Source organism: Python bivittatus, unplaced genomic scaffold, assembly GCF_059951505.1.
Source record: "Python bivittatus isolate LINGU-HERP-01145 unplaced genomic scaffold, Pbiv_v1 ctg000560_np1212, whole genome shotgun sequence".
Lineage (NCBI taxonomy): Eukaryota > Metazoa > Chordata > Lepidosauria > Squamata > Pythonidae > Python > Python bivittatus.
The window spans coordinates 3,354,264-3,371,908 of record NW_028277083.1 but is presented as its reverse complement, the minus strand read 5'-3'; the positions used below and the strand labels follow the sequence as shown (position 1 = coordinate 3,371,908).

The 17,645-nt window shown below is 46.5% G+C and overlaps 1 protein-coding gene across 1 annotated transcript; it reads left to right on the top strand.

The window, feature by feature from the left end:
- The first annotated feature begins 19 nt into the window (after positions 1-19).
- Positions 20-15,824, top strand: IQCE (IQ motif containing E). Its single transcript, XM_007436072.4, is given in 19 exon segments — positions 20-307; positions 1,702-1,749; positions 2,287-2,329; positions 2,740-2,865; positions 3,049-3,183; positions 3,953-4,023; positions 4,475-4,588; positions 4,835-4,885; positions 5,667-5,737; positions 6,670-6,742; positions 7,406-7,455; positions 10,232-10,380; positions 11,038-11,093; positions 11,711-11,901; positions 12,911-13,013; positions 13,848-13,999; positions 14,750-14,862; positions 15,612-15,710; positions 15,713-15,824. Coding segments are annotated over 19 exon segments (1,818 nt in total). The 5' UTR covers positions 20-175; the 3' UTR covers positions 15,754-15,824.
- The last annotated feature ends 1,821 nt before the right edge of the window (positions 15,825-17,645 follow it).

Below are 17,645 nucleotides of genomic sequence, written 5' to 3'. Positions count from 1 at the left end.
CGGGAGCCATGGGAACAGTCGGCCCGCGGCCTCTGCGGGACGCCAGGTTCGGCCTTCTGAGGCGAGGCAGAGGCAGCGGCAGCGGCAGCTGACGAAGCAGAGCCACATCTGCGCAGGCGCGGCCGCTCGCGCGTCCATCCGGGACTTTCGCTCCCGGTTGCCGGGGCGGGTTGCCATGGTATCCGGCCGGAAGTTCGGAGGCGGGGCCGGCGCGGGGCGATGGTGGCGGGGCGCTTCGCCTGTGCCCCCTCGTCGCCTTGCTGGCATGTCGCAGGGCCCCAGCGAGGCCGCCGCGGAGCGGGAGCCGGTGAGGGCCGCCGGCGGGGAAGGAGGCGCCCCGGCCACCCCGCTCGCCTCCCGGGGGACTGCAGCTCCCATCATCCCCAGCCAGCCGCAGGAGTGGGTGGGTGGGCAGAAAGCGGGGAGCTTCGCCGGGAAAGGCTTGGAGGCCGTCGGGCTTCAGGGAACGTTTCTCCCCCCTCCGAACCGGGGGGGCGGGGAGACCGCGCGGAGGTTCACGTGAATCGTGTCCGTTCCCACATTACAGGGCAGACCCGGGCCGCCAGGGGGGCTCCTGAACTGCGGGGCTGCCCCAGATACCCAAGGCAGGCCTAGAACCCGCCACCTCCTGGTTTGCGGGCCGGCGCCTCCACCACGACACACGCCCCCTTTCCTTTGGGGCGTCCCTTGCTTGACCCCTTCCCCAGCAATGGCAGGGCAGGGCAGGGCAGGGCAGGCCTGGGCCTGGCACAGGCCTGGGCAATAGCAATTCCTGGGCAGGCTGCCTGCCCTTCTGCAGGTTCACGCGTCTCCCTCCCTCGCTCGCAGCTTGGCCAGCTTCGGGCCGATTCTTAATAACAGCAGAGCAAATTGGGAAGAGGGACGAGGCGAAGATCAAGCGCCTGATAGCGAAAATAATCGGCTAATGCGCTCTGTGGAATGCGACTTAAGGAAATTAAAAACCGTGCCGTGCCGCCCGGTTGCCTGCTCTTTATCTCCCTCGCTTACCTGCTGCTCAGGTTCTAAAAAGCAGCCTCACTCCTCTCCCCATTTGCTTTTCACGCAGGACAAGAGCTAGATCTAAGGATAAGGCTTAAAAAGGGCACTGGAGGCAGTGATGGAAATGAGCAGCGAGGCCCTTTGAGAATGACTCATCTGCAAAAACAGGGCAAGAATCCACATGCTGCCCTTTTGAAAGTTTTCAACCCTTCTCCCTTGCAGGAGAATATTTTGTCTGTCCCAGGAGTGTGCCCTTCATTACCAATCCTTCTCACGGTGAACCTCTGTAAAGTTCAGGGTTTTCTGAAACACAGGTTAAGCAGACGAACGTTTCATTGCCTCGCAGCTCTTAAAGCTGAAAACGCATTAGATGTTTTATAGCTGATTGTTCCAGGCAATCATCTGCATTGTCACTGGCCTCTTGAGCTGGCCGTCCATCATCACCGATGGCCATTTATGGATGGACAGTTATATTGTTCTGAGTTTCTTGGAGTAATTTAGATTGGTCATATTCCAAGCATCCCGGGCTAAAGGATCTGGGATGAGAGGATAAGAAAGCCTCAGGGAAGCAGCTGCCGGTCAGAACTGGCAATACTAACAGACCGCTGCTCCAACTCAGTGCATGACAACCTCATAGGCAAAGATATTTAGATACCGCCCCTCAAAACCACATTTTATAAAAACTGCATATTTATTTTACAGGCAGAAGATAGTTTTTCTGCTCTAAGCTATGAATCAGATACAGAAACAGTAAGTTGGGCCAGTTATTTCTAAATTCTCTGGTGTTCTATAAACTGATACTGGATAGATTTAGATGTCACACTGAATAGCAGTTTGTGAATCAAACCACAATAATATGGTCTGTGTTTCATGCTAAGCCAAAACTAAACGATTCAACTTATTTAACAGGACACGTGAATTAGTTTTATGCATGTTCCCTGGTCCTTTAATTTCAGTTTGTTCTATGGAAACCATTAATGGTAACAATGAGGCAAGCAAACTGTTAGGAGCCTATTTATGATATTCAAACTAGACAAAGAAAATTTTGCAATCAATTAATACGGCTGTTTGCTTTCAGTTTGTAAACTCTACTGAGTATTTTTCTGACATTTTAAACACTGGAATTGATGTGACCTAAATGCATTGGGTGCTCTTGTAGCCATGGGATTCCAATAAGCCTGTAATTGCAGTAGAATTCTGCTCAGAAAACTGAATACCAATGGGGAATTCACCCCCCAAAAATTGCCTAGTAGCAAACTTCGATGCAAACTTTTTTTTTTTTTGCAGAGACTGAAGAAGAAAATGTCTCGCAGGCCTGCAAAGTCACCAAGTAAGCATCACATCACCACATCTGTTGACATGGTGTCCTTTCTTTTGGGGCAACCTAATCTTAATAAAAAATCTCTGTGAGTTTTCATGGCATGAGCTCAATTTTTATGGAAAGGGACAGAGAGGTAGAATTCCCTGCCAGGGGAAGATGCTTTCTTCCAAAGGCTTGAAGCTTTTACCCAGTTCTTTTAAAACACATTTTTGCTACCTGGTTAAAAAACGACTGCTTTGTTATGTGTTATACAGCATTCAAGAGCTTGTATATGCTTGCACATGATTATGAATTTTTTTTGTTTTTGTTTTGTTTCTTTCTGAGATCCTAAAGGGCCTGTTCATCTTGTAACAAAATGAAATGCTTCTTGCTTGCTTTTTAGAACTTTTAATGCTGATTTTTTTTTCTCCTTCCTGCAGGGTCTCCATATACCTCTAGCACATGCCTCCATTCTAAAAGGACTGGGTTTTTGAGGTCTTTTAAAGGTGCAGAGATTCCTTTGGTGAAAGCTTCAAGGCAACATTGGCGTGGATCTCTGAAGCAAGGTATGAAATCAGCTCTTCCTTTACCAGAGTCTTCCCGAGGACAGTAGAACTGTGATTAGAATCTGGATTAAAATGTCTGGTTAACGCATAGTTAGTAGCTGAATTTGCACAAAGGTAATAATACATTGAGTTGATTGGGATTGTCTTCCATCTTTCTCGGTGCCTCATTCCTCTCTTCCCTAGGTACCTGGGTGAGCCAGTCCAAGTCCGAGACTGGCATCGGTCCCGCCTTGTCCCCTCTTCCTGGCAGTACGCCTGAATATCTCAAGGAAGCTTTGGGCATGAAGAAGCCAAAACACGCTCGCTCTGCCAGCCATGGTGAGTTTGGAGAAACGGAATTCTAGCTCTAGAAGGTGAGGCAAGGTTGGGTACATGCTTTTGAAAGTTAAGACTTGGGAATGAAGATTTTTAAAAATGCTGCATTTATGAACCATTTAAGGTGGTGGTTGTTTGTTTTTTTCATCAAGCTCACAGAAAATAATAGCAAATCGGGGCTGAACCAGGCACTCGAAAACTGCCAGGAGTCCATTTGGACTGAGCAGACTCTAAGCAGTGTAAATTTCATAAATAAGAGAAACGATGATTCTTACTACCTATTTGCTAAGTGGCCTTAAGCAAGCCCCATCTTTCAGTCTGCCTTCAGCACCCGACCTGCAAAATGGGCATAATGAACTCTTTTTAAGACAACGGTTCTAGCAGAGATGACAGATGTTGAGTATTTATGCCTTGTTATCAAAATGCTACATGTTGCTCTGATCATCCCTCGTTCCTGCGTGGGGCTGCTTTCATTTCAGAAGAAACTCTGAACTTCTTCCCAGGGGAAGAAAAGCCTTCCTTCACCCGCATCTCTACGTATAGATCGCAAGCCTTGAATCTGAGTTGCATTCAGACTTCTGTGTGATGGTCTACTTCTCTTTCTCAACCTCAGTTGGCCCAACACCAGTTCCAGAATGTTTCTACCGTAATTGATTCCTAGGGGCTTAAGAGAAAGCGGTGTCTATGTGTGAGAAAGCTTTGTAATAGGTAGAATTATACCGTCTTAAAATCACTTTATCAATGCCACTTGGGAGGGGGGGCTTTTTTCTAGGCTACATTCCTGGAACTCCAGACTACAAAGAAAAGGAGGATATGTACGATGAGATAATTGAACTAAAGAAGGTAAGAACAAGTCTTTATATATTCTCCTGTTAAGATAAATCTTCTCTTATCTTGTTTTCCTGTTACTATTTACTTTGTTCAAGGATTCTGAATTCTCTTGTTTCTTCATTCAATTTTTGTTTTCTTTTGCTATCCTGATTATACGTGGTATGGGAAACAGGTCTGGGAGGGAGAGAACTGAAACCTTGGGGAATAAATAAAGCGTATGGATGAAGAATTGGCAAAGACCAAAGCCCTTGGTTCTTTATGCTTCATTCATTCCCTCTCCTAGTTTATCATTGCTAATTTTTTATATCTCGGGGGTGGGTAGATTCATTTTGCTTTTAAAAAATAATACCTCCCTGCCATCAATACCCAAGTCAATGCAAATAAAGGAACCCACTGATGTTTATAGAGCAGCATCTACAAAGAGTGTTCAATGCAGCCGAAATACTTTTCCCTTCTGTGGTAGACAATCCAGGCCCAGAAATGTGAAGCCGATCGGATGAAAACCAAGCTTCGACGGTTGGAAGAGGAAAATAACCGGAAGGACAAACAAATTGAACAGCTCTCGGACCCCTTCAGGGTAAGCGGAGGGTGACTTCCGATAGGTGCCACCGCTCATTCATCTTCTGACGAGCAGGGAAGCCTGTTGCTTTTGGCTTTCTAAGTTTCTGTGGCTGAGCCCGGCAGTGCTAGCTTGGATTCAGCAAACTGCAGAACAGAGCAACGCTCCTTCTTGGGCTGTGGCAGATGACCTGGGTGCCTCCTACGGTATTTGCAAAGCCTCCGGTTCACTAATAAGGAATGCTGCACTGTTTCTTTTTTGCAGGGTTCTGAATTTAGCTGGATAAGGACAGAGCAGAAGAATGAGAGCAGCTCGGTAAATGCACCTTTTCCCCCTTCTGTTCTGATTTTATAGCTTTCTGGGAGCAGGAACATACACGGTTTTTAGAATGACCATGTTGGCCAAGTTGGTTGGAAATGACAGGTCTTGCTAAAAATCCGGACAGCGAAAGAGAGAGAGATTAGACTTTTTAAAAAGCGAAGCATTTTTTTTAAGTTGAATGAGAAGGGGGCACTGACAGTTTCAGCTTTGTCATAGTCAAGTTTGGGGCACTCCAAAGTTTGGGGTATCCATTCAATAAGAGGTGAAAGAAGAGGATACAGTTGTCAAGCTCCTTAAATGCAGGGTGTGATCAAGGAAGCCAGATCCATGCAGACTTTCTTTAATGAATTTTAATGCCAAGGATTAAGGGTTAGAATACAGAATCTTGAGAACTGATACGGGACTCTCCACCTCTCCTTTATTAGAAAGTTCATGGGGGGGAGGTCTTTTTCAAACTTTTGAATCTCTTTTTCCCAGGCTGTTTGAATGATGGGCTAAGAATTCATTAGCTTGTAATGATCTCTCCCATCTGCTGTTTGTTGGTAGCTATAGAGATGTCTCCTCTTTTCTCAGCCTTAGCACAATCTTAGAGCAGCATCGCTTTATTCCCAGACAATCCCTACGTCTCCTCTGGCTTGTATTTATCTGACTTGCACTAAGTCGGCCTCATCTTGCATGAGCTTGTTGTAGGCTACCCAGTTGAAGGAAACAGTTGTGAAACCTGCGTGCATCCATGCAATACAGTAGGCAACCTTTTTTTTTTCTCTTGGAATAGGTGATAAATGGTTTGAAGCAGAAGATTCTCAGACTAGAGCAGCAATGCAAGGAGAAAGACAACACTATTAAGTACGGCAAACTTGTAAATATTTTCCCCTGCCTCTTCATTCTTGCAGAAGACCAAGTTTGCCAACAATGAATTGGTCATTTGCATATGCCTCATAATTTCGTGCTCCTGGGCAACATGAAACAAAAAGGTCCTAAAGGGCAAAACAATGATTTGACAGGCAGCAGTAAGAAATAACAGCATCTTAAACCTGATATCCAAAAGCAGAGAGGGAGGGAACCAAGTAGAGACTCCAGGCTTATATCGCAAAATGGGCACCACTGCTGCAAAGGCCTTTGCCCACCCCTTCAAGCCACTATGCCGTAACCAGTGGCGAGATCCATGGGGGAAAAAAAAAACTTCTGCTACAATTCTAAGAAAGAAAGAGAATGCTGGGGTGGAAGTCACCCCAAACTTTGTAAGGACTATGTTGTGTTAGGTAAGGGGGAAAAAAAGATGGAAAGAATCTTGCAAACATGTCCAGAAAGCTGATCGTCTGGCCAAGGCAATCCAGTTCTAGAGCAAGCAGAGTTTGCTCTGATACAGAAGTACCTGGTTGATGATCGTCCCGTTTCTAGCAGATTGGAAAGAATTGGAAGCATCACAGTTCCTAGAAGGCTGGGTTCCTCCTGCAACCAAGTGGCCCAGTTTGGTTCTTCAAGGTCCTGCAGATAATAGTAGTTGGGGTTCCTAGCCACAGGGTTCCCCTGTGCTCATGAAAACTTAATGCAGGCCAGGAGGGCAGAATAGGAAAATAACAGGTGCTTTCTCTTTGTTTCTTTGCTAATGTATTTACTTTGTCTTCCACCCATAAGGAACTCAAAGCAGGATCTAGTAGCCTCTGTTAATATTGATAGTGATCCATCCCGTATATTTGGTTAAGAAATCTTCAGGATTAGCTTCTGTCTCTTTGGGCTGTGCCAATGCTGCTCCTTTTGTGTCTGTTTCCCAAAAGCCAGCTCCAGACAGATGTGAAGAACACTGATACAGAAGAAATGACCATTGCCCTGCAAACTTGCTACGAGGAGGTATGTAAAATGATTTGAAATGGAGAACTGTGATTAAAAGCATTAGGTAAACATTGCTTGCTGGAATTCTGTTGGCTGTAGGGTCCATTTCTCTAGCCATGCATGACCTCCTTGAGAAGACTGTGGGTATCGGTAACCCTGACTTTTTACCGTGCAACTTGGCTATGCAGAGATTGGTTTATTCCAGATATGGTTGATCACAGAGGGAGCCCAAGCTGATACTTCCTTCGTACTCAGAGGTACTAGTGTGAGCAACCTCAGGGATGCATCCTTCAGATCCGACCCCACCAGATTCTCCAAGGCAAAGCTTGTTCCCAGAAAGGCACGCCCCCATTGAGCTGTAAAAACTTTTTGCACAACTGCTAGAAACCCTAGTCACATTTTTTTGATCTTACGGTATAATCCCTTGGACATCCAGATATTCTCTTTTGTCTCTTCTCTGTCACTCCTTTTGGTTCCTCTGATGCATTTTTTGTAGGAGGAGAGCCACGTTCGTCTATGATCATCTAGCATAGCCAAAACCCAGAAGGATTTGCCTTTGAATAAAATTTGTTAGTCGGAAAAGATGCTTCCAGACTCCTCCTGATGCAGTTTTGCATATTGATGAAACAGCATCCTTTGGTGATCCTTGCTAGGTTGCTTAATATCCTTTCCCCTTTACAGATCCGGTGCCTCCAGAACCTCCTGACAAAATCAAAAGCCGTGCAACGAAAGTATGTTTATGTCTTTGTGACTTTCTGCGTGTGCTTAACTTTTTGCTATCTAATTTCTATTCTTCACTAGTTGCTGTGCAGGAAGAGGAATTTAAACATTTTTTTTAAAATGTCACCAGCTACATGTCGTTCTCTTTGTTTGTTTAACTTCGTAGCAGTCTCTATCCCACCTCTGTTATCCCCATAAGAAGTTTTCATTTTACCTAAGAAATACTAAATCAATTCATTTTTTTCCACCTCTGCTTAGAATGAAAGCTGTTCTGGCTGATTGATTTGATTATGTGCTGTCAAGACAGGGTTGACTCTTAGCAGCCACGTAGATAGATTCTGTGCTCTGAGTAGGACAAGGTTATGGCTTCCTAAAGTTTGCAGTGTCTCATTCAAAACTGAACTGTGATGAAAAAACTGAATTTACGATCACAAAGGTGGCGATCTTTGCACCCATTTACAAAACCACAGACAGTAGGATTCGCTTTAAAGTCTTGCTGAAGTGAGCATCCTCTGATCCTATAAAAGGCTATTGAATTTAGTCTCTATTGACGTTAAACCTTCATAAACGCAGTTACTTCATTTCTGCTGCACTGTGATCAGGGACACAGTGGAACAAAGCACGAAAATACATTTTAGAGTACAATCAACTGGTGAATCATTGGAGGTATTCAACAGCAGTAAAAGAAACCCCTGATGCAGCCTTTAATTTAACAAAGTAATTGTGCTCCCAAGGAGGTCCTATATGAAATTATCATTTATTTAAATTTATTGGCCGCCTGACTCCAGTGGACTCTTACGGTTTTCTGTTCATCTAGATAGTTCTTCTTGGGTTCCCATGTTAAAGAAATCATTGAGTTTCTTCTAAGAATGGGATTCAGTGTCCAAGGCTCTATACGAATCCTGCCCGTTGTTCTTTGATTGAAAAGACGTACTTGTTCCTAGACCTCATTGTTACAAAAGATAAAAACCTGGGATCAGAAATGAGAAGGCAGTAGGTAGAACTACCCTGAGCATTTTGAAAAAGAGACAGTGTGAAATTTGGTATACCTGCAGTGGGACAAACATGCTGTCAGCCCTTTTTTCCCATTACACTGATTGCTTTTCCAGGTCTAATCCAGATGCAAATGATACATTTTATCCCCCCCCCTTTTTTTTTGCTCCAGTTTAGTGGGTCGCAGATTATGAGCTTTGGGTGACGCCTCCCAGTCTTTCTGTCCTTGGCCCTTCTAGCTTGAATGCTCTGTGCTCAAACCCTGCCTTAACCTGCCAACTCCACAGGCCATCAACATTTTCCTGAGCTGAGGCTGGGACAGAGTTACATTCCTGGCTAACTCCTTTGCTCACTGTTTGATAGGAAAAAAACAGTGAATAATATAGCTTCAAGAACGGTTAGTGCAACCATTCTGAATGAACACATCTACAGCAGTGTTTCTCAACCTTGGCCACTTGAAGACGGGTGGACTTCAACTTCCAGAATTTCCCAGCCAGCCAATTCTGGGAGTTGGTCCATCCATCTTCAAGTGGCCAAGGTTGAGAAACACTGATCTAGTGGCTATATTCTGTCTCTTTTGGTCACCGAGGATAACACTGGCGTTCTTCTAGGAAAGGCCATAACTTCATGGCGGAACGTTTCATTTTTAGGCAGAAGGTCTCAAGGTTGATTGCCAGCATCCACCGTTAAAATGATGAGGTAGCAAACGATGGGAAGGGTTATATTTTGAGTTGGTTTTGACAATTAAAAACAAAAACAAAAAACTTCTTTTCTTCCTAAACCCCAGAGGTTGGTTGATAGATATGCTGTGTTAACATATGCCTTCGGGGAGTCCAAACAGAGACGTTTTCTTGTGGGCTTCCGGTTCCTAAAAAAATACTCTGAATGCTAAAAGTTGCCCAGTTTCTATAAGATCAGATGAAAGATTCAGAGGAGGAAGAAATTGATGGCACCTCAGAAAGAAGAAGATAGAAAAAGGGTCTGTGCAGTCAAAGGACCATTGGCGGATTGTGGAGCTCAAGGTAGTTTTGTGGAAATGTAGAATAAGACTAACTCGATTCTGTTCTGCGAATGTCACTAACGCACCTGAAAGACAGCAAAATGTGTACAAGGGTGGGAAGGGCTAGGCTGGGACGCTTGAAAGTTGCGGCTCCTGGCCTGGGGTCGCGTTTTGTGCTGAACTATGTTGGCTTCATTCATAGGTTGTCTCAAGCAGAAATAAACAAGGCGCGTCACAGCTTAGTTCAGCGCGTGGCCGGGCATATGTTGAATCCTGATTCTAAATATTCTTTCACAAAATTGTAACGGCAAAGTGTGAGGTTGTACTTTTCAAATATCAATAATGCATTTATCAGGGTTTGGGGGGTTTTGTGTGTGTGTGTGTGTGTGTGTGTTGGTGGCATTCCGCAGATTCTCCTCTTTTGGGGGGAATAAGAGGATTTAGAAGTGTAATTATTGTTAGGTGGTGCCCCCAGTGAGCTGTGCAAAGTACCAGCCCTGCCCCAAGGAACGTACAAACTAACATTTAACCCAGGAGGAAAATGGAGGTAGAGTAAACTGGGGGAGAATTGTGATTTCAGGTGAAAGCTGCCATCTTGATTTCAGGGGAGGGAGACTTAATTAAGGCAGTGCCTCTATTAAGTCAACAGAAAGCTTAGAAATGCCAATATTTTCGTCAGGTGAGACAGTCAAACTCGGGGTAAGCGGGGGGAGCAAGAAATTGCAGCCGGTGTTTGCCACGTTTTACATCGCCTTTGCAGCCACGGCAGCTGCGTTTCCCTTCTTTGTGCCTAGATCTTCAGAGAGCCAGCAGCAGAAGGTGCTCAGCGCTGCCGTCTTCCAGTTATCCAAAAGGATGAAGGAGCTGCAGGATCAGAACAGGAAGCTGAAAGCAGATCTGGACCACACCTTGAGCCGCTTCCTCGCTTGCAGCCAAGCCAAAAGTAAGCATCCTGACTCTGCTCTGACAATTCTCTAAGGCAGCACTTCTCAACCGTGGCAACTTTAAGGTGGGTGGACTTCAACTCCCAGAATTCCCCAGCCAGCCATGCAGGCTGGGGAATTCTGGGAGTTGAAGTCCACCCACCTTAAAGTTGCCACGGTTGAGAAGCACTGCTCTGAGGGAACCCAAGCATGGTTTAACAGACTTCATGGGAGGGTCTAATGTAGAGTGGACAGGCACTCAAAAGGCAAAGCTGAAGCGTTCGTGGGAACTAAGAACTGGGAACCCCTGCAGCAACCAGAGAGCATCAGGGGTTCGCCACAGGAAGCGAGTCCTGCACACTGCTTCTTGCTCTGCCCCGGCTCTTTCAGAAAGCGGGGTGAAAAGCCTCTTGCTCAAGAGGAAACCATGCAGGACCTCGCTCTTCCCATCGCTAATGAATATTGCTTATTTACGGAGCTACCTCCCGTCCCTCCCTCGTCCTTTCTCCGTGCTTTCGTCCTCGTGTCCATCGCAGGCAACTTGTATGGCTGTCAAAATATTGCAGAGGAATACGTGCTTCCAGCTTTTACAACCAGCGTCTCTCAGACGGCTAGGTTTTGGGGCTCTCCTCTCCTTGCGTCGTTCCCATTTTGAAAGCTTTATTCCTTTTCTTCAGATTCCACTGACGGCAGGAGGCGGAAGCTGGTCCAACAGATTTCAGAGGGGGGTAAAGTAAGTAAGTGATAGGGAGCCTGGAGAGTTACTTCTGAGTAGTTGGTGGCTAGCCATGTTCACTGGACCAATTGCACAAGCCTTTGACGAAGAAACGGAGCTCAGGAGCTTGCTTTCTTAAATACAGCATTATCTGCCAGTGGACATAGTTTCAGGGCCCAGCATTAGCATACATTGCCATCTTTTGCGAGAAGGCCTGGATCACGGGTTGCCTGTGAATTAGGGACAAAGGTTAGAAGCTGTTGGTCAGGACTGGCCTTTGGGGCTCCTGAAAGGAGAAAATTCATGCTCTTTCCACCACCAGCTTGTTCCTAATTCCAGAAAGGGGTCAAACTTAAGAGCATCAGCTACTAATGGCCACTGCTAGGTTTCTTTTTGCAGTCTGTCCCCTCCACTGCTTTGGACTACAATCCCCAGCATCCCCAACGGTGGGCAAAAGATCTGAAAGGCTGCAGATTGTGGAAAGCTGCTTAGATTTTTTTGCAGCTGAACTTGTTCCCATCAGAGCGGGGGGCGGTTCTTATGCTTCTAGCTCAATAGATACGTGCAGAACGAGTAACATGCAGGAAAAATGCTTCAGGTGATTGGTGTTTTTTTTCTTTTTTTTCTTCTTCCAGAAAATGGATGACAGGCTGTGGCCTTCAGAGGCCAGCACAGCACTGTTGCTCCCTCCCACAGCTGCTGAAGAAGTGGATCGCTCAGTTGCTAAGGAATCTGATCTCCCAGAAGTGTGTGAGCCTCTCTGCAAAATTGTAGAGAGGCTCAGAGACCAAATGCTGATCCTTCAGAATCAGCTGGCAGTTAAAGAGTTAAGTTTCTTGGGGTCAGCCACACAGCCCAGCTTCCATTTATTGCAGATCTGGGGGGAGAAACCATCCAGCCTTTCATTCTTTTTTTTCACTCTTTCTGCCACTTAAAAGTGAAAAAAAAAATCCACAGCCTAGAAAAGCTGCTTTGCATGCAGCAAATATGTCCCAGAGTTATCTTTTCACTCCAGATATCTGAACTCTTGCAGTCTACAGCAGGGTGGCTGTTATTCCTCCTCCCACTTCTCACTAAGTTAGTGGAACGACTTTCTGAAGAAGAGTTTCTTCAGCCTGCTGAGAACCCCAAATGAAGCCTGGCAAGGGTTTCATCAAGGACTGATTTCAGAAGAAATGCGAGCCGGGCCTTGAAATGTTTAAAACGACAACCACCTGGTAGATAGCCCAAATTATTAGTAAAGTCGGACCTCCCCAGTTGTGCTGTAGAGGTTTGGGGTTGAATAGTGGCTGTGTGTCTCTTCGGAGTGGGGAACACAGAGGAAAAAATTGGAGTTAATCCCAGGTGAAGATGTAAACCGTGGTTTGCACACCACTTCTGTGATTTTACCCAGCCAGAGTGTTTTCCCACGGGGCTGAAGAAACACCGGGTAGGTCTACACATTGAGCAAGCTCTCATGGTTGGGCTTAACCCAAAGTAGGAAAGCAGACCATACGTGTCCACCACAGCCTGTGTGATGTGAGACCTTCATGAAGTGTACCAAGCCACATGGTCTAGTTCAATAAATCTCATGTTCACATGGATTAATTCAGCCTGCTTTCTAAACAGCAGCAGTGTTGGACATCCCGTTGCCGGATGAAAACATTTTGTGGTCGCTGAGCAGGATCTCGCACTGTGCCCTGGAATCCTGCACAGGCCAGATCCCATTCTGACATTATGGCACAGCTCAGGGCAGGCCCATTGAATTGCACACAGCTCTTCAGACTCCAACCACCGGGATTTATTTCTGTCCGGAAGGGCCGGCCGTGCAAATGATCGGTCTTGTCCTTCTGCAGGGAGGAAATCCAGCAGCTGAGAGAGAATTTGAGACAAGTGGGAAAAAACCAAGAAGCCCATCGTAGACAGGCTAGAATTGATGTGACACAACCTCCAGATCAGGTAAAAAAAAAAAAAAACCCTACCAATCATTTAATTTGTGTGGTGAGCTGTGTTGTCTAATATTGACAAATCTGGCTTCTGTCGAAAGCCCCATAAGGCTTGTGCGCTGTCTGGCTGTGGATTTTAATAGTTTCTTGGACCGTTTCCCTCCAAAGACCTTCCTGCAACCAAGGATTGAATTTTACATTTATAGCGTGTGAAAGAGAGGGGGGGAGCTTCAGTACTCTCATGGAGGTGACGAGGGCGAGTGATGTACGGACTCCTAGCAATTAAGGCAGGGTCAGTGGGAAATGTAGTGGTGAGGGGGATCGATGATGGCAGAAGATGCTATTGTCAGGTTCTTGGCTGGGAGACTTCTGCCCCGCTCGCCCCACCCCAGTTCGTTAATGACAGGAGGCCTCTTAGCGCTGCAGCAAGGCTCCACCATCTTTGCTCTGAATGGCGCTTAGTCTGCCTATCCGTTTCTCTCCCCTCTTCATTTTTTCTTAATCCAGTGTCATTCTGGTTCAGTGTTTCTCTACCTTGGCCGCTTTCAGATAGGTGGACTTCAACTCCCAGAATTCCCAGCCAGCTTTATGACCGCATCGCTTAGCGACGGAAATGCTCGTCCCACTTACTGTCGTTAACTGGGGACTACCTATAGACCTAGTTCCTGAGTCACTGCGGTTTTGGATTATATAATCATGACCTTTTCAAAACTCAAACCCTGTGCCAGATTCCTCGTGCATTAATTGGGACTCTGCTGAAGAATAAGGCATGTTTAGAACTGAGCACAGAAGCATCCTAGCCCCCAGAATGTATTCAAGTCCTGATTCCTGCTTGTTCCACCCCTAGACTCCAGATTCGTCTTCTGAGCTGTGTCCTTTGCGTAGAGTTGTTGGTTGCAAAGCTGGGGAGGAGGAGGAAGAGGAGGAGGAGGAGGAAGCCGTGAGACTCATCCAGTCTGCATTCAGGGCTCACATCACACGTGCACAACTTGAGAAACGGTAAGTTGGGAATAGATGGTGTTAACATGGCTCCGGAGTTGCTCTTCATAACCTGAGTGGTCCTGCAACTGAGTCAAGGTTGTCCTTGAGGGTTAGTTTAGTGAGTAAAGGAAGAAAAGAGACCACCGAGGGCCCACTTGAACAATCAGAAATCTTATCAATCTAGATGCAGTCGGTTTACATCCCCTATCTACAGAGATGTGGAATCCAAGTCGTTTCAGCCCAAAGGCATTCCCCCACCCCACCCTCCGCCCTGGATCGCTCACCAGCTGCCGTGGCCCCACAAAGAGCAGCAGGCTCGGCTCTGCAGAACGGACTGGAGGCTAGGAGCAAGGGGCTGAATTTAGATGCTGCCTGCCCTGGCGTCCAGAGCCAGGGCTTAAGGCTGCACATGGTTGGTGCATATTCTTAAGACTCACCTTTTCCCAGCGTGAGCATCTCTGCCTTTAGTACAGATTTGAGAACGGGGAGGATTTCAGTTTTGAGGCATTTCTGTAGGGCGGCCAATGAATTGCTCTCCTCCTGGCCCCAAACCAGTAATGTACTGTCCCTCCCCTTCCATTCCATTAAATGTCTTGCCCGCAGCAATTAAGCTGGGTAATGTATGTCATAAAGGGTTCTTCTTGACCCTGAGCCGCAGGCTGGTGAGAATTCTTACTGCAGATCTCCTTTAGGGTTGGATCTCTCTGACTCACAACTTTGGTATCTGGGGTTTTATGACTCTTGCCCTGTACCATGTATCTTTTGCAGGCCTCTCCTCTCCAGCCCTGGGAGAGAGAAAGCCAGCCTAGCTGCTTCCAGGGAAGAGAAGGCTAGCTGGTCGATCTTCAGATGTTCACCTCTGGTCTTCACTTCCGATTCTGGTAATTTCACTGACTTCCATCCTGGGTTTGTACGCCTTTGCTCAATTTCACAGTGGCATACTTCATCCCTTCAATCTTGGGTACAAAACTGATCTCATCTGAAACCTGGATACAGTAGGGGGACAGCCCCTGATCCTTGCTTGCTTGCCTTGGGAGGGCAGTTCAGAGCCAGCATTGATTGCAGGTCTTGACCCTGAGGCTCACTACCGAAAGGGAAAGAAGGAAGAGGAACAACTGTTGGATGGGTGAAGAGAAAGTTAGGAAAAATAGTAGATCCTGAAAAATAGTCTTCAGAGAGGTCCTCCTTTTCTCCTTAACATCTGAAGCTCATTGGGTGGGATCTTGTAATCTTACTTCCAGGTTGGGGAAGTAGATTCCCATAAGAAATAAGTTGAGATCCATCTCTGAAGATGTTCCACTGGGAGGGAAGGGGTTTTATTTAGGCAGGAAATTGGCCTGTGAATTAACCCACTGGGCTAGTTATAGATGGTTGCAGTTGGTTTAATCATTTATCATATATAACGTTTTCCATCTGAGAACAAGAAACCAGTGTGGAAAGGCCAGGGGGGATGGTTTAATGCTTGGGTTGTCGTTGGTCACATAGAAACAAAAACGGGCACGGTAATCCTAATTCCCTGTACCTCCAAGCTGCTCGGGGAATCTACTGGCTTAGTAATGGCTGTTCTTCCCCAAAGGACTTGTGTCTCTGTTCCTTTCGATCAGCTCTGCTCTTCTTTCTCTGTTTTTAGCCACCGCCTCCCACAATCAGCGGCAAGCTTCCCCCTCCGAGCTGGCCGACCAGGCTGAGTCAGACGACTCGGATGAGATCATCACAGCGCCTTTGTTTCCATGAAGAGAACCTCATCTTCTGAATTCAGCAGTTATACGTGACATCCTCTTGCGTGCTCCTGGTTAGAGAACCAAAGACATTTTGGTTTGGCAACCAAAAAAAAAAAGAGAAAGGAGAATGTAAGGTAGCTGGGTCTACTAGGTGGTTTTGAAGAAGGTCATGTGGGCAACTGTCCGATTCCCCAGCATTGTAACATTATCAGAAGCAAGATCACCAAAACCAGCAGTTGAGTTACATTCTCCTTTTTTAGTCTGTGTTGGGTTGGGCCACCCTTTGCAGCTGCGTGCATCTCCATGCAGTTCTTTAGACATCAACTTCCATCGTTTCCCCACAGCCTGGTCCCACTTAGAGAAGGTTGGGTTTGATAAAGACTCAGGTCTGCTGCTTCTGCTCCCATTCTGGGGTCAGAGTTGTGTGCTGAAAGAGCCAGTAGTACGTAACTACTTTTGCTGAAAGCACAGGCAGCCTAGCAAGATTTTTACGATCCACGTGCCTTTGGAAACAAAAGCAATCAGAGGCCAAATGTCCAGCAAGATGGGGATGATTTCCTGTAAGCAATAAAAGATAAAGAAGTTAAGTCATGTCTGGCTATTAGCCTTTTCCATGTAACTTTTTTTTAATCAGGAAAAAAAACAGGTCTTTCTCTAATTTCTGTCTCCCCCCTGCTAGGGACAGAAGTTAAACCTTTGTCTTTTGAGTGCATTTACTTATTTCTCATCTTTCTTCTGATGAATGTGGGTTTATTTTATGGCAGTGTTTCTCAACCTTGGGAACTGTAAGATGTGTGGACTTCAACTCCCAGAATTCCCCAACCAGCCATGCTGGCTGGGGAATTCTGGGAGTTGAAGTCCACCCATCTTAAAGTGCCCAAGGTTGAGACTTACTTTTACAGTATACTCTTATGTGGACCTCAGTGGGTGGTTTTGTGCCAACGTTTGGACCAATAATACGATGGGATCAACATCAGCAAAACATCTGGATCAGTATTTTTCTCTTTGGATTGGCAGCCCCTCTGCCTCAACCCCAGAGAAGGTTTCTTCAATAAAGGGGGCCTTGCGGCCCCATGGTTCCCCACAGAGTTCCAAAGGAGGTGACAGAAGGGGTTTGATGACACCTGCCTAGTGTTTGCTGTCGAGCGTTTACGAAAGATGAAAGACGAATTGGCTTCCCTGTCAAAGAAGGAAACCCTCTGGCTCTTCGATAACCACTGACACTGGCTCTGCAATCGGCAGAGGTGATCATCGGAGCCTTTCGCAGGCTTGAAGCTGTTTCTGTGGAGAAGGTTGCTTGTTTGGCTTCCAGACAGCCTGCCTGCCTCCCTCCCCACTCAACCCAAAGATGCTGGTTTCCCTGCTGACCCTGAATGCGTGTCGGCTCCAGGACTCTGCCTGCTCTTTATCTGGGGCCGACTGTCCTTCATGGTAGGATTTGCAGCCAGGAAGGCGAGCTCCACCAGAGAACAGATGAGCTCTGCTTAATCCCATCAGCGGAAACGTTCTGTCTAGTGTTTCCAGAGGCAGGTGCTGGGAACTATCCAGACCAGCGGCAAAGGAGAAAGAGCAGTGTCGCCATTTACGGAGCAGGGCAGATTGGTTCCAGCTGCTGATCTACTCACGTGGTTATCATCACGACTGAAGGGGACGGTGGTGTGTTTCCCGAACACGTCGGTTTTCTGGACAACGCTGTCCGTGGTTCAGTTGCTAACTTCAGTTGCCCAGCTGGCATCTTATTAATTTGGAGGAAGGATGGGAGAGCTGTAATTAACCTCCAAGAAGCGTCTCTACCACGGCCCGGGAAATCTCTTACTTCATCAGATTGCTCAGGCCAAGACAGGAGCGAAATGTTTCCCAGACTTGAGTCTCCAGGGGAAACTACCAGGATGAGTAATCTGATGGCATAAGATCCTCTTTCTCACAACAGTGAGCAGTAACAG